General features: G+C 36.2%; 2 protein-coding genes across 4 annotated transcripts; one reads left to right on the top strand and one right to left on the bottom strand.

Moving 5' to 3' along the window:
• Positions 1-721: 721 nt before the first annotated feature.
• Positions 722-7,971, bottom strand: LOC149026092 (lysine-specific demethylase JMJ26-like). 2 transcript variants are annotated; one of them, XM_089146332.1, is made up of 13 exons: positions 7,762-7,971; positions 6,562-7,145; positions 6,273-6,403; positions 6,023-6,122; positions 5,794-5,926; positions 5,613-5,676; positions 4,796-5,495; positions 3,114-3,443; positions 2,040-2,345; positions 1,886-1,958; positions 1,697-1,782; positions 1,479-1,598; positions 722-1,387 (listed from the first exon to the last, which is right to left on the bottom strand). In XM_089146332.1, exons 2-13 carry the CDS (start codon positions 7,099-7,101, stop codon positions 1,313-1,315), a joined length of 2,658 nt encoding a protein of 885 aa, XP_089002458.1. In that variant the 5' UTR covers positions 7,102-7,145; positions 7,762-7,971; the 3' UTR covers positions 722-1,312. The 2 variants fall into 2 exon arrangements, with proteins under 2 accessions (XP_089002458.1, XP_089002457.1); XM_089146331.1 differs by having other exon boundaries at positions 5,613-5,694; positions 7,762-7,970.
• A 4,659-nt stretch (positions 7,972-12,630) lies between these two features.
• On the top strand, positions 12,631-27,685 carry LOC149026091 (uncharacterized). Of its 2 annotated transcripts, none has more exons than XM_089146329.1 (7): positions 12,631-12,799; positions 15,351-15,524; positions 16,329-16,468; positions 19,131-19,284; positions 22,203-22,739; positions 23,245-23,582; positions 24,034-27,684. In XM_089146329.1, the coding sequence occupies exons 2-7, from the start codon at positions 15,356-15,358 to the stop codon at positions 24,223-24,225; spliced, it is 1,530 nt and encodes a 509-aa protein (XP_089002455.1). In that variant the 5' UTR covers positions 12,631-12,799; positions 15,351-15,355; the 3' UTR covers positions 24,226-27,684. The 2 variants fall into 2 exon arrangements, with proteins under 2 accessions (XP_089002455.1, XP_089002456.1); XM_089146330.1 differs by lacking the exon at positions 12,631-12,799 and adding an exon at positions 12,812-15,100 and having other exon boundaries at positions 24,034-27,685.
• Positions 27,686-27,747: the final 62 nt, after the last annotated feature.

Genomic DNA, 27,747 nt, shown 5'->3' with positions numbered 1-27,747 from the left:
TATGCGATCTTGGGTAGATTTATTCTTACATCAAATCTTTTTGTGAATGTGTCAAGTTCCTTCTATATTGGTTCTACTCCTAGCATGATATCAATTTTGTTCACCATAGTAGAAGATTCAGAGGGTTTTTAATCAATAGGTCTCTCTTGATTTCTTAGTATAACTCATTTGCTTTGTATTTCTATAATTAATGCAACTTTACATGACATTTTTGAGTGACTTTTTTTTTTTTTGATGAATAAATAATGATATTAAACAAACAACAAACTACAAGGACAATCCAAGCGGGAAGGATCAGGGAGAAGGGATGATTTGGACGTTGAGGCCCCAGGATACAACAATGAGTCTGTTCCTTGGGGAGTCAACAACCAGGGGATGGGGTACAATTGAGTCTAGCCGATACTTCAAAATAAATCGCATTCCATCGAATCAAGAGAGTGGGATTTAGATACAGTATAAATAATTAGGTATGATATAGAAAATTAGTATCCAAACCAAAACCATATTGTACCGTATTTATATCCGTAATTTGATACAAAAATGGTATGTAAAGATGGTACAATACAGTTTCGGTACACAAATAGAATGAAAACTGTATAGTATGGTTACGGTTTGGTACATACTATTAGTATGACACCTGGAACTGATTTTTTTTTTTTTTGGGTACAAAGGCCCTTTTTATATATAGGGATAGGGATATTACATATGCTGTCGGTAGGAGTTGAACCCATGACCTCCCCACTGAGCCAAAAGAGAAACTGATTCAACTTTTGCTAGTGCTTATGATAGATTCATTGACCTTATAATTTCTCCAGTGATTAAATCCTTAAAAGCAACATTTCTGTCCCCATGAAACTTGATTTTAGTTTTACATGGTATTTCTGATCAGAATTGGTAGTTAGTGTTTTGAAAGTGGCTATCCAGAGGTGCATGTATTTTACATTTTGCAATGAAATGAAAGCACTAAACATTGTTGTAGAGTATGACCCTTGACACTGGCATGTATCTTACATTTTCCTCAAGCAAATTCATAGAATTTTATCTATTTTTAGGTAGGAACCCATAAAATCAATTGGTACAGAGGCAAGACTGGCAGACCAGGAGGAGAGAAAAGTAACAGAATGTGTAAGCTGAGCAGCTCAAATCTTAGGAGAAAAACAACAAAATTTCTTATTTAATTTGAGGTATCCCTACATTACAAAAATAACTGTGGTCTTATTTACAATTTGTACAACGCCAAAAGGTTTTAATGCCATCCCCCTCTATGAAAGAAAATGACCAGAGGTCAAGAAAATCCCAGTTTGCAGGAGTCTCAATACCTTCTTGATGTCAAGTCTTCTAAATCTTTAAGAGCTTGGCTGACAGCATGGAGAACCATTTTCTTTATCTGTATTCAATACAAGGATAAAATTCAAAATTCAGTAACACACGATACCAACAAAGCAATATGTGCATAGTACATGGATCTTCATAATTACCTCGAGTTTATCTTCTCTTGCCCTGTGATTCTTTGGAAGTTTTCTGAATTCATCAGTCAACCGGAAGCACTCGCCAACGTTTTCAGGTGAGACAAAATCCATTGCAACCTTAATGCATGACTGAAATGAGAAGCCAGCAGAAGAATTAGAAGAATGAAGTCTAAAGAAGATCAGCACAGTCATGAAATCGATTAAGAGGAAATAGCCTATATTGGAACCTTGAGATTCCGGACTTGATGAGGACACCCAGCAGGAATAAACACAGCTTCTCCAACTCTCTGTATAAAAGTCCATGGTTCAACACCTACAAATATTGAAAGAATATCTTTTAGGTTCCAAGAATGATAAGTTTCCAATAGTGAAAATGAATTGGTAAAAATTGAGAAAATAAATGTGGCAATGCGAACCATATTCCTCCTTCAACTTCCTCTTGTGCGCCATTGTCAAATAAAAACATTGGTCATGAATTGGATGAGCAACCTATGACAAACACATTGTTAATCATAAATGAATTAATGGTATCATAGGTTCATTTTAAATTGATAGACTTTTTAATGCTACCTGCTGCACTGGAGAACAGTAAGTGTGCCTGAACTCATGTGAATATTTTATGAGGTAAGCCTGCAGCTTATCAACATCTTCTCTGCGGAAAATGTCCCATAAAGCCCCACCAGTTCCATGGTTTCCACTCAAGGGAAACCCAGGAAAATTAGATTCATCATCCTCCACTGTTTCAAGTTGACAAGATTGAAATATAGTAAGATGCTCCCTTTCATCTTGTGCTCTATGCTTACTCTTCAACATTTCAATTGAGCAGCGCTGCTCATCACTCAGTTTTACTTCCCCAGCATGTGTCAAAATGTTCACCTGCACCAATCAAAAAGTTTGAAGGGAAAATGTTATTAGATACTGAACGTCAAAACTTCCAACAAAAGACCAAGTCTTTAAGCTTAAGACCAACTATTCATAAGACCCAGAACATTCTACAGTTATTGTGCCACTGCCATCTAATCTCGTATGTGGCAACTCTAATGTCTACAGCAGTCACTTGATACCACACGTATTATCTACAAGAAACTCCAGTTCATCTAGTGCTAGCCCTGTTGGAAATACGTGTGCTGTATGAGATGGTACGCATGCACATGACAACACCCAGAAGTTCGAGTTGTATTCAATTCATCAATATTGGAGAAATGCCTAGAATCCCTATTTTTAAGTTGCAACAGACACTGGCTTACGAGTTTTAAGCCTTTAAAACACAGCCTGCAACCCCCACCTGACTCTCCCCACAGAAAAGAAGAAAAAAAAAATCTTGGAGAAATAAGCAGATAATAAACCAACTTGAGCTCTTATTCCCCAAGGAATAGCTGTATTGTTATTAAATGGGGCTTAGAACCTTCTATTTTGCATTGCTCTTTACATTCTTAATGTAGTCCCCACCCCCTCCCCCTCCTTCGGTGTTGTTCTTTGTAATATAATTTTCTGAAATATATATTACCTTTACCAAATGCAATTACCATAAAACGAGTGAGAAAGGAAGAGGGAGGGAGGGGGGAAGAATTCAAAAAATCTACATAGAAGAAAGACACAAGTCAAGGTGAGATGAAGCTTATAAATTCGCTTAGACAGTATTACCGCATCTGACATATCGCAGTGAAGCTTAGTTACAGAATCTCCTCTTCCAAGCTCTTCACGAATTCCATAAGCAATATATGTTTTTGGCCCCAAATCTGGCTTTAGGCAGTCTTGTGGTAGCTTGACAGCAAGATTAAGATAACCAGCCCTAGGATGTGTATATTCATGAAAAGGCAATGCCCTGATAAATTCATCACAGTGGCGAGGCAAAAGATTCTCAAATGTATCAGATGGAGGCCAGTCCTTGAGCTTGAGCATCTCTGGCCAGGAATTATTATATGTTCTCCCCTCAGTATACCCTCTGAAAAATTCGTAAGTGCCAATCTCAACCTGCACATCATGAAAAAGGTCACAGCTTACATTTAATAACATGCAAAGTTGGCTCCTGATGCCTGACAAAATAAAAAAAACATGAGGGAACTTTGCCATGAGGCTTTGGATGAATACTGTGCATAAGGAAAGAAGTGAAGTTTTCTTTATAATGTTCTATCACACCATTCAGACATATGGTACAGTTAGAGCTAGCTACTCTGTCTCCTAACAAAGAACATAGACCAAGTAATTCATTGAATATCTTAGCAGAGCGCCCAAGGTAACAGTCTCATTTCTGAATGAAATACTCTATTTTTAAGTCTTAGGTTTCAGAAAGTATTGCTTTAACTGAGGTATCAGCACCGAATTGGGCTATTTCCTTTGAAATCAATCTAGAGTTCATACATATGAGTCGAAGGCCTTTGTTCAATGGGTTTATATGGTCATGGGCCTATTCTATGGGCCTAAAAATTAGGTTGCCTAAGCTAAGTACAAAACTATTTTAATTAGTTGCTTTAGTTATGGAAAACCTGTCTAACTTTAAGCTATAAGCCTATAAGGCCACAATATTTTTATGTTTTTATTTCAGTTCTAAGTGTCCAAGTCTTAATTAATCAAAGAGTCCTTTTTCATTTTAAATTGCAAGTTGAAAGGCTTTATGGCCACATTATTTATATCCACATCGTGAAAGAATAAAAGTGACTAGGTGTAAATTTTGGATTTCAACATTAGCTGAGAGTCTTCATAATACATTTGGATTCTGCAAGCCCCCATAAAATCTATTAGAATTCCTAGACAACTCTCTACGGCTTCACCGTGATAACAAGATTGAAGTTCTTTTGTTGCCAAAATGTGTTCTGCTGAAAACTCTTCTCAGGTGCCTTTAGTTTTAAGCAGACCTGATCTCTAAGGGCTTCTCTGCAGATGGACAGTGGGTTCACTAAAAACACACAAAGACAGACAGGAGGAGCAAATATATACTGTACCAGGAAGACAGAGTAGAGAAGAGGGAACATGGCATCATAATTTATGGTTGAATGTTGCAATGCATTATGAGGTCTAGGATTAATACTGGATTTGATCATTAAACCTATTCCAACAAGGGTCTGTTGAGACTGAAATCTACAGTCCCTGTCCTGCTTGTCTATAGAAACCACCATTCACCCATTCCAGTGGATATTGATAATCCTAACTTTAAGTAAGAAGATTTCACCCACCCATGTGCCCAAATGATTGACTAACTGAACAGCCAAACCAATTCATTAGCTCTACTTCTCCGAGATTGTCATAAATTATATCACTATGTATAACAAATAAACTAAATCTGTAAATATTCCTAAGGCAATGGCAATCAAGAAAAAGACACTAACCTCACAACCAGCCAAGCAGTCAATAGCCTTCAATTCATCTGTGGAACCAGTTTTCAAATCAATATTGCTGCATAAAGCACGCCACATAACCATCGGTTCCCAACTTAAACCAGATGTCCTTTCAAGCACATTGCGAACAATGACTGGTTCACCGTTAACCCAATGCCTTTGAAAGCTCAATAGTCCTTCCTTGGTTAGGGTATCCCCAGAAGATGGACAATACAAGTTATTATCACTGAAGCCTTTTCTAAAAGCAGCTGTCCTAATATGTTCTTTTGTTCGGCCACTGCAAAGTTGGTTTAAATGGTATTGTTCAGCTCCAAAACTCCTTACAACTTCTTCAACTTTATCATGCAAGTCAAAAACCCAAAATTTTGGAAGGATTCGCTTAAGCTTTAATCTATGATAACCACAACCACCCAGTTCCTTTGGAGGACAAGGAACACATCCATCAATATTTACTCTCCATTCTCTTAACGGTTTGACAGAACCCATAGGTTCTGTGGCAATGCTGGAATCTGGAAGAGGATCTCCACCATGGATGTATTCTGAACCTCTGTCTGGATAATGATATATTAATTCCTCAGCACCTCCCAAAAGGATCCCTTTACGAATCTCCCGGCAGCAACTGAGACAAAGTTCATAAGAGCAGTTCACACAGCTTCTGTGAAGATCCACAATTGAAGTTGCACAGTTGTCACTGCCCAGGAAAAAATAACAAATCAGCTACCAGGGGGAAAAATCAAGATTAAATAATAGAAAGACTTTTTTTGCGGTTACATGGGGGCAAGGAAAGGAGGAGGAAGAGTATGCTTACCAATAAACACGCTCATCAATGTAGAATTTTGTTTGTGGTAGCTCAATTCCAGGTGATGATATTCCTGGGTCATGCTTCTTTGCTTAAAGAATTGTCAAAGCAATGAGTTGAAATAACTATGGTAAAAATAATAAAGGTGGTAGTATAAGTGAAAATGAAAACTGACAATGAAAAATAATACCTTGAAATCTAGCCTCAATCTCCACCTCTGCAGCTTGTTCTTCACACAGTTTTTTAAGGAAGGGACGAAGGGAGTGGATCAAATAATGTGCATGCTGAATCTTCTCAAGTCTTGTGGACACCCTAATTGAATCCTGCAGTTTACAATGAACTAGGTTAGGTTTTCCATAAAAAATTTGGGAGGGGGGAGGGAGAACTCTTCTTTTGGTATCAGAACAATGAAAACAGACCTTCGACATTACACCTGAATGCAAACATGTGGTGCAGTTGCAGTTTCCACAGCAAAATGGGCAGGCCTTAGCAATTTCTTCCACTGAGATTTGAGGATACCTGTTTTAAGAGTAAGAAAGAACAAAAACATGAGCTATGGAATAATACTGAACAGTTTTTAGAGTACAAAACTCTCATAAAAGTACGAAAAAAATACAAATAAACAAGGGAATCGAAGAAGAGAAGGGATTAAAGGGAGAAAAAAATGACCATTTTTTTATACATCTGGTACAATATAGTTTCTCTTCACACTTGAAACATCGAATAAAAATTTGCCTATCACTTCTTTTACACTGATGGCATATTTTGTTTTTCTGAGCCTTGTTGTCCTGACAAGATTCCTAAAAGCACGACAAAGGAAAATCATTTAGTAACAATGAAGAAAAAATGCATTTTAATTATTAATAAATAAGAAAATGAGGGAAAAGCCAATGAGAAGACAAGTTTCGAAGTGTACTAAAAAATTAAAATTAAAAAACAACTCAGAGCAATCGGTTACCTTTGCATTCCCAGTGGTGCATCTAGCAGACATATCTTTATCACCATTAAAGACTGTAGGTGAGGAAGAAGACGAGGAAGATGTTGATGCAGAACAAGATGAGAAAACTCTAGGCTCTAAGATCTTTTGTGTTCTATCCTTTGAATTTATTAACTTTTTCACCTCACATAAGTCTTCAGTGCCTCTCATTTTCTTCTTAACCAAATTAAGTTTCTCTTCCTGGCACCCATTACCCATAAATTTTCTTTTCTTCGAAATGTTCTTTCTCCAAGCTTTTTCCAGATCTGAATGTCTGATTCCTTGAGTTGTCACCCTTCTTTCAACTGAAGCTTTGGCTTCAGCCAGTGAGAATATCTCATCCTTCCCTTGTTTTTTCCCAAATGGCCTATTCCTATCTACATTGTCCATGAGTTTTAAAGTCCTTCTCCTCTTCAGACGATCAGCAACATTTGAGCATTGTTGAATTCCCTTCAGTTCAGTTTTTTCTCTACTGGATTGGCTGAAACATGATTCATTTCCACCAAGCACTGCCATCATCATTGCAGGGGCAGAAAGAGATACGATCCCCAGTAAAGTAATAATGCCTGAGTGAGAAATTTCAAGGACTAAATTCAGAAAAGCACAAAAGCAGGACCTAAAGAGAAAGGGGGAAATAAGATATCTCTCAAATTTTATGGAACGTTCCTAGAAACGTTTTGATTGTGCAAACAAATTATACAAGTTAATCAAGGAACCATACTACCTTAAGATATAAAAAAGAACGAGGGGAAAAAGGGAGTTGTAACTGAAAACCGGGAGATGAAAATAATTACTAAGCAGGTGAATGAAAGGGAGAAAGGCACAAATGTATAACACAGATTCCAAGGAGCTAATCCACATTCCAATTTGCAGACGTTAAAGCTAAACAAAAACGTTCGTTACAGCTCTAATCTTATCAATTAATTGACAACAGATTGAAGAACTAAATCAAATACTATACAAAAACGTAGCCAACCTAAGTCCGTAGCCAACCTAAGTCTTCAAATTCTAAAAGTCCACCCCAAAAAAAAAAAAAAAAACAGAAACGACGATCAGGGGGGGAAAAATGCTCAGAGCAAAGTTCACATTAAGATTATGCATTCAGAAACAAACATAACCTACCGAAAGATTAAGAAAATAAACGATAAAATAAAAATTGATGCACAAGATGAAGAAACGCACCTTCCGGATCAAAGTTCAATAGGAAACTCGAAGATGGTTGACGGAGGCAGAGACGAAAAGAGATCAGAGAAGAAGAAAGGGAAGAGACGATAACGATAGTCAAGAATGAAAACCTGACGAGAGTCTTACCCTCTTAGGTCTCTCTCTGACTGAAACCAAATCAGGAATTCACAGATTTGGAGATAGATTATAGATATATATAAAAGTAGTCGAAATCTTTCATTGCTTTTCCCTTCTATAAGTCTCAAACTTACCTAAGAGGAAAAACAAAAAGCTTTTTGCGCTAAAAAATAAAAAATAACTCAATAACACGTCAGATCATGTGGGACCCACGTGACGTTCAACTTAGCCAATCGTGAAGTGATAGCAAGAATCGATTCCTGGTGTCAGCCTTTCAGACGTCAGATAAAGGTTTCGTCTGACGTCACTTGGATGCTGTTTGGTTGATAAGAATGAGTTGTGTGGATAGGCCCCGTAGCGCAGCTTTACATGGAAACTTAGTTTCTTGCCGTTTGATTTAAAAATTGAAACGGGGGCTTCTTCTGCACCTGAGGATAATTCTATTTCGCCAAACGACTTTGAGGAAAAGAATAAAAAGAAATGCCCCACCAACCACAAACGAGACTTAGGCAGATGGGTGTCTAATTTCATCTCAGAAGTCTTTTGTCAATTTAAAATTCTAGAATTCTTATCAAAAAAAATTTCGATCTGTTTTTTTTATTATTTATTATTTATTATTTTTTGGGGTATTAAGTCGGGATGAGGATAATAATATGTCTCAGCAAGAGTCGAACCCATAAGGCCACAATTTCTTCACTAAAAGATGTTGGTTTTACCACTAGAACAGCTTTGCATTGGCTAGATCCGTATTTTCACTAGGGCATCATCATATTTTGAACTTATTATTATTATTATTATTATTATTATTTTTGTGAAACTAGTGGAAATTGAAGAAAAACATGTTGGTTATGGGTGGAGTCGGGGAGACAATGACCGGGAGCATTGAGCAGAGCCAGGACTTAACATTGAGATGGTCATAATGATCTTTCTACATGTTGCCTCTATCTTTAAAAATTTTCCCTAATAGGGGGAGGGGTTTTTGCCTTCATCCTCGTAAGATAAAGGATTTTTCAATTTTTGGTAAAGATAACCATTGGATACGTAAATAATTTGTTTTGAATTTAATGGTAACTTTTTTATGTGAGTTATGACTATTTATTATCATAATTAGTCAATGAAATGAGCCACACGAAAATTTTGAAACTAGAGAATCATTTGTTGTCACCCATTGTAATCATAAATGACAAAGATACAGCTGGTTCCAAGGTTGATACTCGTAATTTCTCAAACAATAAAATAAAGCATCCTCAAATTTCAAAGAAATAACCATCGCTATTTAATTGGAAAAAGGTAGTATTGAAAGTGAATCACGGGAGTTTATAATAAAATTCATTGTCTATAGACCTAGTCATAACATTACATCACCGTTGATAAAGCCCTTGTTCATCACAGAGCTAGTTTATTTATTCATAAAATGTGATGGGTTTTATCATGTATGAAAACATATTCTCTTTCGCCTCAGTCCTCACCCCCTATTTTGGAAGAAGGGGGGGTTGTCTAGGAGAACACTTGAAGTATAAATATTTTTATACTACCATATACTTAGAAAAAATGTATTTAAACATGGGTTTTTTATTAGTACGTAAAATTAAATGATGAATTAATCAAAATATATATATATATATTCACACAAGTAGGAGTTTGGCCCCTTCTATTCTAAATTACCTAAGAATTATATATCTTTATTTTTTTTTTCTTCAGAACTCCTTGTTTTTTGAGGATTCATAAATCTTGGATATCAATTTTTTTTTCTAATCAGTTTCATTAAGTTTTCAACCAAATTCCTTTGGAGATTCAGGAAAAAAAAAAAAACAATGATGATACATGCCACTCTTAAGCATGACTTTGTGTGAGTATTGTTTTAGTTGGGATAGTATAAATATTATTTTTGCATTGTCCGGTCTTCAAAAATTTTTGTCACTTAGTGTAAAATTGAGAATTGTATACTGTCTTTTTGTCATATTTTCTGAAGTTTTCATTTTTAGTTTTTTGATATATTTAAGATTTTGTAATTTGAAAGACATATGTAAGATGGTCAAAAATAACTTCAAATCATGTCACTATCAAGATGTGTCTTATTATACACATATTTTGAATTTATACGTGAAGATGAAACACTAAACTTGTGTGAAATAGTAGCTAATTTAAATAGAATTACTAAAGAGACCATTTGTTTGATAAAATAACACAAAGTTGAGAAAAAGGGATAAGAAAAGTATAATATTTTTAATACAAAAACAATAATAACAAGCCATGTTCCAACTAAATGGGGTCGGTTACATTGATTCTTGCCTTCCAATCAGTTTGTTCAAAGTCATGTTAGATACAAGGCCTAAGCTATACATATCATTTCTCATCATTTTTCTTAAGGTTATCTTAGGTCTACCCCTAGCTCTTCTAGTTCCTTCAATATGGATTATATCATTTATCCATACAAGGGCATGTATAGGTCTCCGTTGAACGTGGCTGTGCCACCTCTAACGACTTTCTTGAAGCTTATCATTTAAGGGAGCAACTCCAAGACCAATTATAATATGATCATTTCTTATCTTATCCATCATAGTTTTGCTACTTATCCATTTTAACATCCTCATTTTTGCTACACTGAGTTTATCTATATGATTATTTTTAACACTCAACATTCTTGCACCGTACATTATAGCTGATCGAACAATGGTTCTATAAATTTTCCTTTAAACTTTAATGGAATACGCCGATCACATAAGACCTTGTACACACCTCTTCCACTTCATCCACCTTATTTTAATTATTTGGGAATCCTCATTCTCTAAGTCACCTCTTTTACTTATGATTTAACTCCGCCAATGTTTTGCTGCTGATCCCAAGCCCGGATAAAGGAGGAGGGTTGGTGCGTCAGATCGGCATCCAGCACAAAAAAAAATCTAGCAAAATATTTTTTCATGGATTCGACCTTATAAAAGTATACTATTTTTAATATTTTTGAAAAAATTTCAAAATTTGAGGTGTTTGATTCATTGGAGTTGGAGGATGACTAAACAAGTTTCATTAAAGAAATTGTCCATTAATATAATACTCTTTTTTTTTTAATAACAAAATCTCATCATTTTGGATAAAAATTTGTAAAAAAATATAAAATAAGTTTGCAGAATCCATATCTTTTAGTTTCCTCATGCTTGCACATCCCATTTCATATGGTTCTTGTATCTTGTTTTTCTTTTTATTAAGAGTGATGATCATTGCCAACTGAAGAACACTTGGATGATAATGTCTCACACTTTTAACTATTTTTTAGGTAAAAAGATGTCTAAGAGATGAAATTGGAACTTTGACATATATTGGCAGACGCTCATCTCGCTGCTCTGTGGATTTCCTACCAGGATGAGATTTCATGGGTATCTTTATACTAACAGTTGCCATAAACACCACATTTTCTGTAAGCATATATGAAACATTCTTTTCACTAATGAACAGCAGCGCTTCAATTACTGTTTATGCAGAACTAACATCACTTCTTTAGCATATCGCTTTGCATAAATCTCTTACTTGAGAAAAGCATATCTTGAACGTTTCCTTGTCCTCTGACGAACCCTAGAAGATGATCTTACATACAGCTATAGTCCAATTACCAACCAAACTTGATGTCATTCACATGGTCATTACGCGCTGGATGAGAATCCGTGACGAGAGAAAAACTAACTTCGCGACTAACAAACCCTAAACCTAAACATGTGTTGTCTGTACAAATTGCTCTAGTCAACTACCGAACTACCTATGGTAAACATAGATTTTCCCAGAAAATTGGGATTAGGTTTGTCATCAGGTTGCTGAAGAGCGCCATCAGGTATCCTTCGACTTCGTTGGACTGCACAGATTTAAACTATATCCAGTAAACTATCGATTTGTACGACACGTAGCTTTTTCTGCACTCTTTCTGTAGACCACGTAGAGAGAAATAGTCATGAAAAATGCATTCCTAAACTCTCCAATTACCTGGGAGGAATTCAATTTCCAAATTTGTCGTTGATTTGTGTCATACGAACGACCTAAATTCCCTCTGTTTTTTTGTTGCGGCGTTGATTGAGATGAGATAAAAGTTGAGCTAATGATTTGATAGTTCCGAAAATAGGCGTTTGCTCTTTATAAACCTACCAACCACCTTCGTTCTGATTGTGACGGATTAGAGCGTTTCGGAGAACAGAAGATTGATGAGTTGCTCACACTCAAAAACGCAGTTCGCACAGTTCAATTTTCTGCCGCGCAGATTTGTCATTTGTGTGGTCTCTGCGTTTCTGACGATGATCGATGGTGTTTTACCAAATGGAGTAACAGAAGAACACATTTCACTCGCTGACAGAGCCGTAATTCACTGAAACACATTTCGAGTCCGATTCGACGGAGCTTCCTCCAGGGAAGAGAGAGAGAGAGGGGGGGAGAAGGGTCTGATCGAAGATCGATGGTTGCGAAAGAGATTCTCTTGGGGAACGAGTATGGGACCCACAGATAGTTAACTAACGGAAGACGTGCTGAAAGTCTGGGTCCCAGGGGCCGTTCTTCAACGCGGGTTGAGGCTTCCTCTCATTCCGTGACGAGAACACGTGTCGAGTTTGGATTTGAATGGACAGGGAGAATCTACGTGTCAAAATTCTATGGGACATAAACAAGTAGATTACTGAAGAGGAAAGTGCAAATTTCGTATCCTAGCCGTTCGTTAATAGATCCCCAAAGACGGCGACATTCTCTATTTCTGGCGGTTCCAAAGCGTAAAGCGAAGGTTTTAAGGGTCGTGATTAGACCCTTTTTTCTGCCCCTTTTCACCCCTCTCTCTCTCTCTTTCTCTGATCATCATCAGCTGAGAAAAAAGAGTCAAGAGAAAGAGAGCGGGAGAGTCCGAGTGAGGGAGGGAAAAGAGGAGAAAAGGTCAGGGAACTCTGAACAGGTATGTAGAGATTCTTCTGGAACTTCCCATTTTTCCAGAAACTTGGTTGATTTCTTCGGTGGACGTTGCTTTATCTTCTCTGCTAATATCGTTTCTTCTTTTATTTTACTTTCATCTCAGTTCATCTGATCGAAAATTCATGCCATGTGAAACATATTATATTGTTGCAGTATACGGGATTCTTTTTACTGGGCCGTCTTTAGTTCTGTTTTGCTGTATTGGGTTTGTTTAATTTTGTGAATTGTTGTCTCTATGTTTGGATCGGCGATCATGGACTTCCCTTATCGGGAAAACTTTGGTCGGTTGACTTCGTTAAGTGAATCTGTATGCGGTACTTCTACTGGCAAGTTTGATTGCTTTATATGGAGAGGAGTTTCCTTTTTGTGGGCTTCATAAACTCTTAATTTGGCTTCGCTTATTGGGTTTTATGTAGATTTTGAAGTTCTGAGTTATTATTTAATGATTGGGTTTCTGAAAGTGGCTTCTAGAACAGAAAGTTTTTAGAGCTCTGTGAAATTGTATTTAGTCTGTTAATTTAAGGGTGTCGTTTCTATTTGCCTACGTCGATTTAGCATGAATTATGGAACTCGATGTTTCAAACTAAATTATTAACACATAAGAATATTCTTCCTCGAGTTGCTATTAATATGAATAATAGAAACTTTGTTAAGTATATATAGCGTTGAAATAGTAAGTAAGAAACTAAAAGATTCATCAAGATTGTTTGTTTGAAAACTTCGTGAAAGCTAATCAGAATTCCTTCTCTCTATCAAAATAATAGTTGCCGTTATGCTCATTATTGAACTTGTTGAATAATTGAATTATAACCTAGGTATATCTACTTGAACAGGGGCAATCAATCATCAGAAGAAGAAGTAGACAAAAAGTTAGTATATATTCGGGGAAGATGAAACTTCCATGGAAGAAAATAAAAATGAAATTCTTTTGTAAAATTTCTCGTAGAATCAAGAATGGATTTCTCACATCCGTAAATGCCAGGTCATGTATTATTAACTGCATCAAATCTCCAAAAAAGTCCTATTTGCTTCAAACATGTAATTTTTTGAATGGGATACCTATGGAATCCCCATTCAGAGGATCAAACCTTATTCTCATTATTTACATGAGTTTCCTCTTTTCATATTCTCAAGCAAGCCTCTGAGAGGGTTTAGTTGACCATAATGTGTGTTTCATCTTTCATTTCCATTTATTTGTTGTGAGAAAGATGTTGATCAATTCTGATTACTTTTTTATTGATTCTTTTCAAGATGTGTGTCATAGATTGTGTGTCTAATTAATAATGCTCTTGAATTGACAAAAATGTACAAATGTTCTATCTGCCTCTACCATTCTGAGTCTCTTCTTGATTGTGTATGACACTGCCACTTCCTTCTGCAGCTTCCACGGACTTGGAACTTAATTTAGAGGTCATATGATTTAGTTTTAGATTTTTTTTTTTTGGTGGCTCAAATGTAGTTCTAGATTGAAAAGGATCCAACTAGACTCCAGAAGTCAATATCCAGGTCTTGGGACAAAGCTAGTGTTAGAGTTTGGTAGAACCTCAAGTTTGATGGTATAGTTAAGTTAATGTAGGGGTGCCTACTAATGAAGTTTTGGTGTTGCTTTGGTGATACATCATTGCTGAAATTGGAACAACTGTGAATTAGTGAAGGTTTGATGTTTCATTTATGATATCTCATTAGTGTTTAGGGGGAATGTAGTGTTTCTAATGGTCGGATGAGGCTGCAACTTAGATCTCGTTCTTCGATGTACCCTCAATTGAATTGACTGCCAAGTATAGTATCTTAAGCTGAACCGACTCCCTTAAGGGGTTTAGGATTTCAATAAAGGAAATGGGGCTTAAGGGTTTCTAGGTTTCAGTTGGGGCTGAAACTTTGTTTGAGTGCAAAAAGGGCTAAGCGAAGGGTTTGATCATGGACAGTTCTGATGACTAAATCTCTTGCCCTAAAATTTAGAACTGTTGAGAAGTACTAAATGGCCAGTCAAAGGGATTTTGATTGGAGTAAAACCCACCGAGACACCAACCTGCTGCACAACACCATTGTAGTTGATTGGCAGTTGGTGTTGACTCAAGCTGCTGTTGCTATGAAGAAGGTTTGCTGAGTGTTCATACTTCACAGGATTATGTGCACACCAGTTAAGAAATCAGAAAATGCATCAATTTGCTTAAAAGGAAAAACAATTCACAGTACAAAACGCGGTCACTTGGGTCATATGCTTGACCAAGATAGACATGGTAACACCTTGTTGATCATGGCTGGTGCCATCTTTCAACCGAAGGTATGAGCATTCCTTGGTGCCACTTTGACCTTGTTGCTGCCTTGACAACTATTTATTTTCTTACTTGGGAAAGAAAATGAAGTGCATTTAAATAAATTTATATATATATATATATATATATATTTTGGGGGTGGGGTGGGGGTGGGGCCATGGGGGAACATAGAATTTTTTGCTTTCTTTTTCTAGTTGCTGTAGCTTGTCTTAGTAATTGCCACTGCTTATTAAATTGATACTTATTCCAATAATGCAGGACAAATGCCAGCATTAAAAATGAAGACCAAACCTAACGTGAGTTGTTTAAGAGAAGGCCACAGTCTCCGGGTATGCAATAAATCATGTAAAATATCAAAAAACTCATCTGTGGAAGTCAGAGTATCTCAACAAGAGGCAGATTTGGACACTTCTCTTCAAAATTCTCTGGATGGTAAACTATTATACTTTCTGCTATTGCACTTGCACAAACTTTTCATATTGGCATTAGGAAGGATAAATTGAGGGAACTAAATTGTTAAACCGTTACTTCTTTGTTCTGTCTGGTTTTCTGGTGTTTGATAAGTCGCTGTATAAAATTTTTACTTTTGCTGAGTTCAATGGTCTTTCGTTTTGTTTTCTTTTTCAAGGGTCATCTTCTAATGTTTGTTCTGTCTATTGTTTGGCTGGATTTTGATCCAGATAAGATCTGAATATGATTTGATTAGAATGATTCTAATTTCTAATGTCTTGTTATGGTATTATAAAGAGCTATCCAATTGATAATTTTATTATATCCAATAATGCCCTGGTTCAGATGCAATTGAATTTGTTTTTACATATATTGTTTCCATTGATACCATAAGAAATAAAAACGAATTTAATTTTAGACTGTTTCTGGCTTTATGTTTATGTTTGTTTGATGTCTATTGTACCAAAAGAAATAAACTTTTTTTTAAAAATTTTTTAGACTCGTTCTGGCTTTATGTTATTTTTGTTTGAAATTACCCATACATATTTCCCAGTTTTGGGTACAGGGGCATATTATATCCAATTAAAGTATTTTAAAGTTTGTTTCCAGTGATAAGGTACTAAATAATCAGATAGGATTGAATTCAAACTCGAATCACTGAATATGCAATACTTGAACCCAAACTGTTAGCGGCTTATTATAGTGGGATTCTTTTTTTTTTAAATAGATAAGGTAATTTTCTCCGAAATTATTATTCTTGACAACTAATACTTCTTATTACTCCAGTGTATTCCAATATTGAAGTATCTCAACAAGATACAGAACATGATAAAGATTTTGATGACTCAAAATTATTGGATGGAGAAGTCCTTCAATTTCAAGGGTCGTCATTGCCTTCAGTTGATTCTGCAGCTGCTTCAAGAACGGTATGACTTAAGTTCCAAAAATTATATAATATTTTGCAAATTGAGCAAAAGAACTCTATTTCACTTAGGAGAAGAGTGCTTAATCAGTGAAGTTAAATTTCCCAAGTTTTTACATGAAATGTTATACATTTTCTTTAGTTTCATTTGAAAATTTCCTTTGTCATGGTTTTTTATCTGAAAAGATACAAAACCTTATGGTTTTGTCATCTGGAAAATTTTAGAAGTTTGGTTGGGAAATGTTATGTTGTAGAACAGCTGCAGTACAAACAGGACAACCATATGAATGAGAAGAACCAGGTCCATGCTAAGGGCCATGTAACTTCAATGGGAGTTTTGTTTCACCCCAGACCAAGTTTATGGGTCTGGAACCTGAATTCTGGGGTTATTTTGTAGAGATAATATTAGCTGCCTAGTTACAAATGTGGCTACTTGTTAGAATCTTTAGTTTCCAATGTATAAGGAAGTTTCTTTAGTTTCTAATTCTGATATTCCTATTTCCTAGTATAAGGCACCACTACAACACGTGTGGGTCTATTTATTTAGTTACTAATATCGTCGCTTACTTTTTACAGTTTGCAGTCTCCTCATTATATTGTAAGGGCTACAGACCCATCCTATTATTGAAGTTAATGAATTGGCTTTGTTTACTGATTTGCTATGAGACTGTGTTGAGATTAATTGCAGTAGCTTGGTGTGGTGCCATCAGGTTTAGCAAGAGACCAACATAGACTGTAGGTGCAATGCCTGATTCCTTCCCTTCTCCTTCTACATTCCCTGGAAATTCAGAAAGGTTTTAAAGATATTGCAGGGCCTGTTCCTGAAGATTGTGTTTCTGTTCATTGTGATATTGGAAAGGAGTATAAAGCAAGGAATGCTTTTTTGGAAGACCCATTTTCATTCACAACACCCTACACTTAAAGAAGCATGATGTTGATCAACCCATCAGTTGCTTGTGTCCTTTAGGAGTTTCAGGACACTACCAAGGTCCTTCCATTGATCAGGTGGATCTGCTTCCATCTTGTTGATCAGCAATAACAATGAACTTTCTATTTTAAGATCTGGTTTTTATTTTAAGCCTTGTTTATAGCTTTCAGTATAGCCTAGATAGTTAGAGGGTTATCAGCGTTATATCCATTTCCTGGACCATATGACTGATTCAAATTTTAAGTTTATATGCCTCCTATTCGCAAGAACCTGATAATTGCTAAATCTGAGTTCTCTAGTTTCCATTTTTATTCCCTTAATTTTATCTCAATATTGTGTTGCTACCGCAGAGCCATACGTGCCCAGAATTTGGGACTGATCCCAGATTTTTTCTCTGGGAATTTAGGTTCCCATAGAATTTAGCCTACAGTTCCACTTGTGGGTGGGTTTAACTACTGTCTGTCTAGGTGAAAGTTGAGCCCTATTATTTTAGTTGGATTTTCTTAATCTACAGGTATGAAAGTGCAAATAAAATTGAAATAATGTACCATGCTTGTGCTGAGTGAATTTATGCTCAAGATAACTCCAGATCAGTTCAAGTTATATGAGATGCTGAAAAAAGTACATTGTAATAATAGTTGGGTCAAGATATTCATAATAATTTAATAGTGACAGCTGGAATCTATCATGACTTCCCACATTAGCAAACATTGATGGGTCTGTGTGATAGACAACCCATGCCCATCACAACAATCAAGTTCACAGCCATAACAAGTACGGAAATTCCTTGAAAAACTGAGGTCAAAGTTGCAGAAGATTAAAAAGATGCCATTTAGTTCCAGGACAGTGAAACAGGATGCTTGTAATGTTGTTAACATTTGAAACAACTTTGTTTGCCTATCGCAAGGATGTACAATCGTTCATTTTATTCTGACTCTTGTCAAGAAAATATTGCATGAAAGATCAAAATATAGTTAGTTATATAGTTTTTATTTTTGCCCCTTTGACAGTTCAGGACCACTACTACATTTGATTTTATAAATTATTGAATTTTTTCCCTTTTTTCTTCACCTTTTTTTAAAAGCAAAAGTTTTCCTTTGTGGCAGTATTAATGGGGAATCTTTGGTTTGTCCTGCCATGTGGAAGAGTGATGAAGCATTTTCTGACCTCTGGATATCTAGGGAATGTTGTGGCTTGGACACATCTGATTTTAGACCCCAGTTCAATCATTTGGACTCCCATTTATGTCCATGAATCCCTTTGGTAGTGCCGTGCATTTTGGTAACCCCTGATTTTTCAGTGCTTTGGTTTTGCCACCTAGCCATCTCCCATGGGGCTGAAATACCTGAGGCTCTACAGCTCTCTACCTATGCACAAAATTTTAGCCTCATATGAACTGCTATATGGCATCTTTAATCAACATGAAGAACATGGAAAGCATAGTAAATATGAACTGATTCAGAAGAAAGAAAAAGTGATTAAGCCATTAACCATTTAAAAAGGAATAACTGCTGCACTTCTACCAGAACTAGACTTTTTCTAACATCATCTCTGGGTTCTCCTGAGTTGTAACCTTTCGATGGTCTGAAGCCTGATATTTTCTTCCTTAAAGATGATGATTTGATTTTTGATTTGGCTCCTTTAGTTGACTTCAGTTTGTCTGGCAAATTCTGTGATTATGACATATGACCAATCAATGAAGCTGATGCTCTCTGTAACAACTTTTCATGACTTACAGGATTTACCATCAACCTTGTGCAATCCAGACATGGAAACAATCTTCTCACCTTCTTTGGAATCACTCATGTGCCCTTCAAACTTGGAAACAATCTTTTCACCTGATTTGGAACCCAATGATATTCATTGCATACCAAAAATTCAAAACTCTGCAGGTACTTCTAAAAGTTATGTTAATTGAATTTAGCTTTCCATTTCATTTTGTAAACCTGTCGTCTCCCATTTTACCTTGCTTTATATATTTTTCACATTCACATTGTGAAGGGATTTGGTATAAGAGTTGGTTATTCACTCCACTTGTCATCTTATACTCTATTTTATAACCCAGACTCTACCACTTGGTATTTGGTGTGCCAGCTTCAATTGTAGCTACACAAACAAAGTAACAGTTTTGGTTGGTTATTTAATTTTTCATCTATGGTGCTTTAATACATTTTTTCCCTGTGACTTTTTAATCATTTGACTAGATAATTTTTGCTTTCCCATAGGAAACAGAATAATGCATAAGCTTATCTTTGATTTTTAAGTAATTGTTGGCAGTTATAAGAACTCTCTATACTAACTGTAATTGTTGACAGATCATTTGATACATAATTATGTTTTAAATGATTTTCATGGCATTTCATGATAGAATATATCCAGACTGAGGAATGAATGAAGATTAGACAGGAAGGATATTGGGGACTTGGTTCAGTGACTGATCCATTGGTAACCTTTATAGAAGAGATAATGATAGGCATTAAAATTTGTACATGTTACCTACTGATTTAATCAAGCTTGTCATCAGTCTGTACATTTGATAACCTTTAATTTGTATATGTAGGTCACTAAATGATAATGAGGAAAGTTTTACTTTAATGTCTATTTGGCATAGTTTTGTTCCCCCCCCCCCCCCCCCATGATTTGCTACCAAGGCAAGTATGTCCTAGTCATTTCTTATCCACACTGTCAAAATTTGGTCTGGCATTGTTTTATTTTTTCATTTATCTTGTTTCCAAGGCATGTATGTCCTAGGCATCTGTTATCTCCTGTGGCAAAATGAGTTTAATTACCCAGCATGTGAAGTCAGAAATAAACAAGTAAATTGAAGACAAAAGCTGTTCTTGACAATTGAATCCATCCACATGATGATTAAAAATTGTGGTTATAGAATATATCAACATTATCTATAACTGGATCTGTCCCTCCTGTTTGAGCCCTGAGTGGGAAGAAGCTTTTCTTTATCCATTTCTCCATCTGGTACTCAATGGAAAAAATGCTGCCTTTGGAAATTACTTCAATTACCTTTCGACAAGTGCTTAAATATGCCCGTTGTCTGTTGCTCTCTGTCTCATTCAATTTCTTTCCTCTATGCTAAATGTTCCTCTTGGATCATGGGTCCTGACTCATGGATGAACTCCCACAGACTTTCTGGTACATGATTATAACAGAGGTATGAATTGAATACAAGTCAGGCTAGTGGAGAACTTGCTTCTAATGTCCATTTTTGGTTGTTTGGCCTTTTTGTAGTAAGTTAAGCATTGATGGGTGAACTAAGTCATAGTCCAGAAGCAAGGAACTGCTAATCTTAAGAACCTGCAAGTTCAAAAGAATCTCGGGGTTAGGAGCATTACTCTGGTTTCATTAATGGGAGTTAGAAATGTATCTTTAATGTGGTCTTAATAATGGAGCTTAGAAATGTAGCTTTACATGAAGTTTCTTTAATAAAGCACCAGCCTACAGAAGACAACATTATTATCCCTTATAGGGCCCTCAACAATTGTAAAGGACATATGCAAAACATGGTTGATTCTGTTGATGCGAACTAGGCTGAACACAGAGACACTGAGCATCAAGTGGAAACACCCTAACTTTACCCCCTAATTTCTAATCTCAGTAATTTATATGGAAGAGGATAGCCCTGAAACTAGATTCCTATGCCATTTGAATGAACTGTACAGTAGTACATCAAAATTTATATGAAGGGCCAGGTCTAAATGGAAGCAAATGGACGGCTGTATGATAATCCAAAATGACTTCCTGAACCTGCTTGTCCAGAAAAATCATGCCCTAAACTTGATTTTTAATAGGCAAAGTGAATAAGTAACTTTTAAGTTTAGCCCGATTGATGGAGTGAAATAATGGTAGGTGTCGGGCACTACACCTGATGATATTTGTAACACTGTAACTTAAATTATCTCCCTGTGTCACCTTAGTGTGACGAGTTGCTGGATCACCTATCAACGAGGATCAGAATTTCTAATAAAAACCAGAATCAGAGTTGAGAATTTTTTTGTCAGAGAGAAAATTAATAACAATCAATCAACCAGTTAGATGCTTGAAATTCTATAGTCAAAGTTGGATTACAACAACATCTGAAGCTCCATGAACTTCAAATGAAATTGATGGTTGAATTAATAATTCTGAAATTTTCCTAATAGGAAATTAAGATTTCAACAGACTCTGATATTTATAATTGCCGATCAGAGATCCTGGATCTGGCCCAAATCCTGGATAAAACCTGGTTTTATATGAAATAGAATTCCTGAATCTCAGATTAATCCTTGATGGACTAAAGTAATGAACCGCAATGTCATTTAATGTCAATCAGAAAACTGGGTTATCTAGAACCACAGGTTAGAATCATGAGCCCCTTTTTTTCAGATGAATAAGCTATAAGCCTGTTTCTTCCTCCTCTGCAGGTACTTAGCAGATTATTTCTTACCTGCATTAATAGTTAAGTCTACTTGCCATAATATCCTTTGCCACAAACTTGGTTACTTTTATCATGAATTATAGCATGTGATCTGTAGTGGATTTTCTGTAGGATTTTTCTCCTCATGTCTTGCTTTTTCCATATAAGCGATCTATGGGTTCAATTGTTGTCATCAATTGGCCCTGTTTCTGATAATTTTTTACTTTAAAGACTTGCCTCAAATGCTTTGTGTGGAATCTCAGAGTTGTCTTAAGCTTTCCATATAATGGTCTCCTTAGTTTTTCCTGTTAATACATGGAGCACAATTAGAAATGTCAGATATCATTTAGAACGGGGTCCTTATCAATATGCTTATTATTATTATTATTTCTCTTTCAGTTGGGAGTGATGAAGTACCAGATGTGCCACATCTGATTGCTGATGAAAGTGACGATGGCAGCAGTAGCTCAAGTGAATGTCAAACATGCAATGTATCGGATTTCTTTATATCTGACATGAGTCTTGCTAGCTTCTCTTTCAATGGAGACATAAGATTTGATGATGTTACAGAGGCCAATTCCTCTCTTGGTTATAACTGTACTGATTTTGATATGATGTCTGATATGGCTGAGAGATACATGATAGTGCCTTTCCTAGAAGAAACTGCTGGACCAAGCAACACACCAGATGGTAACATAGATGAAGAGGTGGTGACAAATTCCGATGATTCATGCTTATATCTGGCAATCCATCAGATGAAATCCTGTGACCAGGAGCCTGATGTTAACCATCAATCTGTTGACCTGGATGAAGGGGACTCTTTTCAGCAACAATTGTTTACCAAAAAATTACATGACATATCTGATATGGGTGTTAGGCCTATGTTGTTGCCAAAGGAAACAAGAAAAAAGAACACCCTAGTACTTGACTTGGACGGTAAGGAAGTGGTCTTATATATTATTTTATACTTTTTCTCTGTTGCTTACGAATTCCTTGTGTATTCTTTTCTTTATTGTTATTATTATTTTTTCTTTCATCTAGTTCTCAACTGTAGTAGTTTCTTTTTTCATGGTCCTTTGTGTGAGTGCAACCTGAATTGAACAACTCTGGACATGGTTGACATGAGATCTCGAATTTATACTAAATGGTCTCCAGGCTTTTGCACAATCAATGCTCCTGTCTCCATATTTCTGGAGTACATAAGCCCAAAGATTATTTTTGCTCGTCTTACAACTCTGACTCCATTCCATGCAGGATGCAGGGAATTGAGTTTTTTGAGACTATTTAATATGTGGTAGCTTGTGAGCTACATATTGAGCTTCACATGTTCATATTGTTTCTCACTAGTTTCCTGTCAGTTTTATCTGAGTTCTCTTATATTGGGAATGTTGATGAGAAAAATGTTTTCTGAACTTTTTATAACCGATCTGCATCTTTACAGAAACACTCGTCCACTCAACCTTGGAACAATGTGATGATGCAGACTTCACATTTCAGGTTTTCTTCAACATGAAAGAGCACACTGTTTATGTGCGACAAAGGCCTTATCTCCACACATTCTTGGAGAGAGTTGCTGAGATGTTTGAAGTTATTGTCTTCACTGCCAGTCTGAGTGCCTATGCTGAAGAGCTTTTGAATATACTAGATCCAGAAGGAAAGCTCATCTCAAGACGCATTTTTCGTGAATCATGCATCTTTTCAGATGGTAGCTACACCAAAGACTTGACAATTTTAGGAGTTGATCTGGCAAAAGTTGCCATCATTGACAATTCTCCTCAGGTATTACTATTACTTTTTTTCTTAGTATGTGGAGGCAAATCCACATAAATTATGACTAGTTGTTGCTAATTATCATGTGCTAGACTGAGAAATGAGCACTTTACAATTGATCTAAAGTTTATTTTGACCAATTTTACTAGCTAAATACGAAAACCATCATCATTGTAGGTTTACCCTACCTGTTTTGATTAACAAATCGGATGGATCCAATTTTCCTATTGCTCACGGGGCTATATTGCTCAACTGTTTCCTTTACATTGCAACTTCAATTCTGTCACATCTGCATTATGCTAATTTCTGACATGTGAATGTCTGGCACAGTACTTTGATTAATAGTAATATTTCACTTAAAAAAAGCCTTTTAATTAATAGTAATATTTCTGTAAGAAAGCCTTGCTCTGGATGAGGTTAGCTTCTGACTATTGAAGCTTATTCTCTTCTATGATTTCAGGTTTTCAGGTTGCAAGTGAATAATGGGATACCTATTAAAAGTTGGTTTGATGACCCATCTGACCGCGCACTAATTTCATTACTTCCCTTCTTAGAGACACTGGTTGAAGCTGATGACGTCCGTCCTATCATTGCAAAGAGATTTGGTAACCAGGAGCAGCACAGCCCTCTGTTCTCTTCCTCATTATTTTGAATTTGACATTCTTGTGTCCCTCTTCTCTCCTTGATCAGCAGTTCAACAGGCCAATATTTTAAATCCTCACTCCTCTTTGAACTCCAAGATTGATTAATTGTTCCCAGGTAGAGCTTGTTGAGTTGACATGCGGTATATGCCCCTCTTACTTTACTCAGAAAAGTCTCTCTGAATAGCTGTATCTATGTCGTGTCAGATCTAGTTGCTAGAATATCTTTTTCTTTTTCTTTTCTTTTTTTTTTCCTCTGTGCAGATAAAGGTGCAGATATTTCCATACAGGTGTGTATATGACTGATTTTTACAATGAATAAAGCTGTCATGGACTGGTTTGCTTCTGTTTGTTGTGGAATATGGATGTGATGAAAGTTCTGCTGTGAATATAGTTGTTTATACTGCTCTGTGGTATCACATGATCCTCTTTTTCCTTGGATTCAAGAGAAATGATTGAAGTTCTTCACTCTTATCTTATCATTTAAAGATATTATACCCTTGTATTATAAATGTTGCAGATTTTACTTGTTTAATTTTGTGATTTGAGTTCAGAAAAGAAATATGATAATGTTTTTCTTAATTCAAACAGATTAAAAAACTGTAACAATACTAGAGGCAACATGATACTCTGTTTTGCTAGGAATTATTGATTTGACAAGTTCTTTCTTGATAGGATTTGAAAATGTTCAATTGACTTGATGCATGGGTGAAGTGCAACTTGAAGTGTGTTGTCATTGCAAAAGTAGCTTAAATGTGTCTTTTCAATTGTTGATTAACCTAGTTGGCAGACAAGATTCTGCATAGAAAAAGAAGCCACAAATAATTTGAAGCTCTGAGAGCTATTTCTTCCTTGCTAGAACAGTACACCCGTCTTAATTGTTCAACAATCCATAGGTGGACTATTGTGGTGGCTCCTCCTTATTTGAGAGAAAAACCATCGCTGTGGGATTGAGTGAGAGTGGAGAAGTGATTAACAGCGAATAGTTTAGCAATGAAGTGAATTAGAGGATTGCCACAGTCAAGGTGTAGTCGTGTAGATGATGATGCAGTAGATGCAGTATTAGACAACTGATGGAAGCATTAAGGAGCTTTTTATGAAGCAGAAATTATCAGATTGATGATAGTGAGGGATTACAGAGTAAGTAGCTGGTTGGCATTGCACAAGAAACTACTGTGAATCTAATGATTGCTGCCCTGTACTGCTCAGGATTGTCACTGGGTTTGCATACTGAATGAAACAAGGTTTTGAGACTGGAGCTCTGTTTTAACTGTGAGATCTGAGGTGGTGGTGGGTAGGTTGAGTAGATAATTTCTATCGAAGCAAAATTCTATAGTCTTTAAAGGTCCCACTGCACTTAGCTGAGGCTTATCATTGAAGTATGAATAGACCTTGCAAACCTCTCCAAAGGGTACCATCAAATGGTGAAGGTGGACAATAAGGACTGACCTTGAGTTTGTCTAAGGGTTATAGATATACAAAAGTGAATCAGATGAGAGTAATATGTATATTCTCGTTTCATCATTATTACAGTAGGTAGGTCCAATTCAGGGTTTGGATGATGGCAGTGTGATACATCTAGACTGTTGAGAAGGTTGAGGCAAGATAAATATATTCAATCCTGTAAGAAGGCAGAGATCTCCTGATATTTCCTAAAAAATTTGTGACCATCAAATGCTGCATTCCTTGCTACGCATGATAATTGGCACTTATTGCATGTCACTAATATTGGCATTGATTTTGAAATTCAAGTAACTGGTCCTGTTTTAGATGTTGATTATTGATCTGCAGGTAATTCAGATTTGACAAAGATCCTTGGACTAGCCTTTCAAATGGCAGAGGATGTATATGTAGAACTATATTCCTGACAATCATGCTATATTGTCATTGTTTTATCTTTTATTACCCAGAATTGTATGATTTTATTCCTAGGGACATTATGCTCTAAATTTCTAGTGGGAACTTCAATTCTCTGAAAATATCTGAGAGAAGAAAGTTCTTTTTCTGGACTTGTCCCCCGTGGTTCACTAAGATCGTTTACTTGTCTTTCCTTCCACTGGCTGATATAGGTTTTAAATAATTTGATGTTCAGTTTTCTACATTTGAGGATTGCTCCCCTTTATTTTCATTTTCTTTTACCGGGTGATAACTTTGGGTTTTCCCTACTACTACTGTTGGATAGCAACTTGACCCAAGATGCCCATTGGGCTTTCAGTTTTTGCTTTTTTCTGGTGAAAGTGCCTATTGGTTTTTCATCTTATTCTTCCCAGTAATCAAGACAGCTCGTCTATATGGAGCTGGAGCTGGAGCTGGAGCTGGAGGGTGAAACCAATTGGTATATAGAATGTATAGGATGGGAGCTTTACTGGAGGCTGACATTTCTCTGCTCGTCAGGGCAGAGAAGAGTTTGTTATTTTGTTAAATGAGCCTGAAACTTTCCTCTGTTATCTGGATGGACAGACAGGCAGGTTATGGTTGTTTCGGCTTTAATTAATTTTTTTCTTCTTCTTCTTCCTGCTTAACCCTCCATGTGCCCCCACTGAAAGAGATCACCTTCAAGACTTTGTAAATGGCTAAGTCAGAAGTGCACAAATGGGAGGTTTCAAACCCTCAAGGTTCTAGCTTGTTGAAAAACGTCTTACCCTTCTATTGTTGGGAGGAAGAACATACTCTTTGCCCAAGTTGAAGGGAGATCACCAGTCTTCCCAATCCACTGGCCACCGGGGAGAGAGAGAGAGAGAGAGAACCAGTTGAATTGGGGATTTATGAGCGTGATGGAGGGTTACATATTGGATGTGCTCTCACAAAAAATCATTAGAAACAAAAGATCCTGACGATGAAGGGACAATCACCATGGCCATGTTTAATGTGATTCTACTGCAATCGCCAATTCAGTAAAAATGCATGAGTATAATGCATCCCACAGAAAATGGAATTCTCTGAAGAAGATTCTTGTAGAACTTTCGACTTCGGCAAGGTCTAAAGCGATTTGCAAAACTACCTTTTGAGTCTAGCCCTCTTCATTCGTTCACCACCCTTTTCATTCTATTCAGTAGCCAAAGATTGGAGAGCTAGGGTTTGTAGGGCTGGTGGTTTCATTTTGTACAGTTTGGTTAATGCAAAAGCTAATGGATTATTTTATTTTATTTTTTATAATCACATAAAAATTTTTGAAATCCATTTATAAATCACATCAAAAAATTGTGATTAAATTTAAAAAAAGAATGGATGTGAACTGTAAATAAACTTCAACCTTTTGATATGATATTGGGACACATGTCACACATCTAGAAGGGAATAGACAATTCTTTGTCAAAAATGGACTGGATATTGATCCACGGGCCTAACCCTTCCGTTCAATCTATATATATATATATAATTGAAAAAATAATAAAAAAATATTTTTTGTAATATAATGGTTGAAAGGATATAAGAATTGGTGGTTCACCTCATCTTTTGAATAGCACTGGAGGAGAGGCAAATGCAATATGCTATTTTTTTAAAGTTAAAAATGATGCCATTTTTTTTGGGTT

The sequence above is a fragment of the Hakea prostrata genome, chromosome 2 (genome assembly GCF_041222555.1).
Source record: "Hakea prostrata isolate BN-2017 chromosome 2, UWA_Hpros_2, whole genome shotgun sequence".
NCBI classification, from domain to species: domain Eukaryota; kingdom Viridiplantae; phylum Streptophyta; class Magnoliopsida; order Proteales; family Proteaceae; genus Hakea; species Hakea prostrata.
Note: the sequence above shows the minus strand (reverse complement) of the source record. Positions and strands in the feature narration are given on the sequence as shown.

Coding starts and splice junctions, on each gene's coding strand:
- LOC149026092 (XM_089146331.1), bottom strand. CDS start 7,101: ATGATGATGGCAGTGCTTGGTGGAAATGAATCATGTTTCAGCCAATCC. Junction 2,346..3,113: donor ACTGCGATATGTCAGATGCG/GTAATACTGTCT, acceptor TGATTGGTGCAG/GTGAACATTTTGACACATGC. Junction 1,599..1,696: donor ATCAAGTCCGGAATCTCAAG/GTTCCAATATAG, acceptor TTCTCATTTCAG/TCATGCATTAAGGTTGCAAT.
- LOC149026091 (XM_089146330.1), top strand. CDS start 15,356: ATGCCAGCATTAAAAATGAAGACCAAACCTAACGTGAGTTGTTTAAGA. Junction 19,285..22,202: donor AAAAATTCAAAACTCTGCAG/GTACTTCTAAAA, acceptor TTTCTCTTTCAG/TTGGGAGTGATGAAGTACCA. Junction 22,740..23,244: donor CCTAGTACTTGACTTGGACG/GTAAGGAAGTGG, acceptor GCATCTTTACAG/AAACACTCGTCCACTCAACC.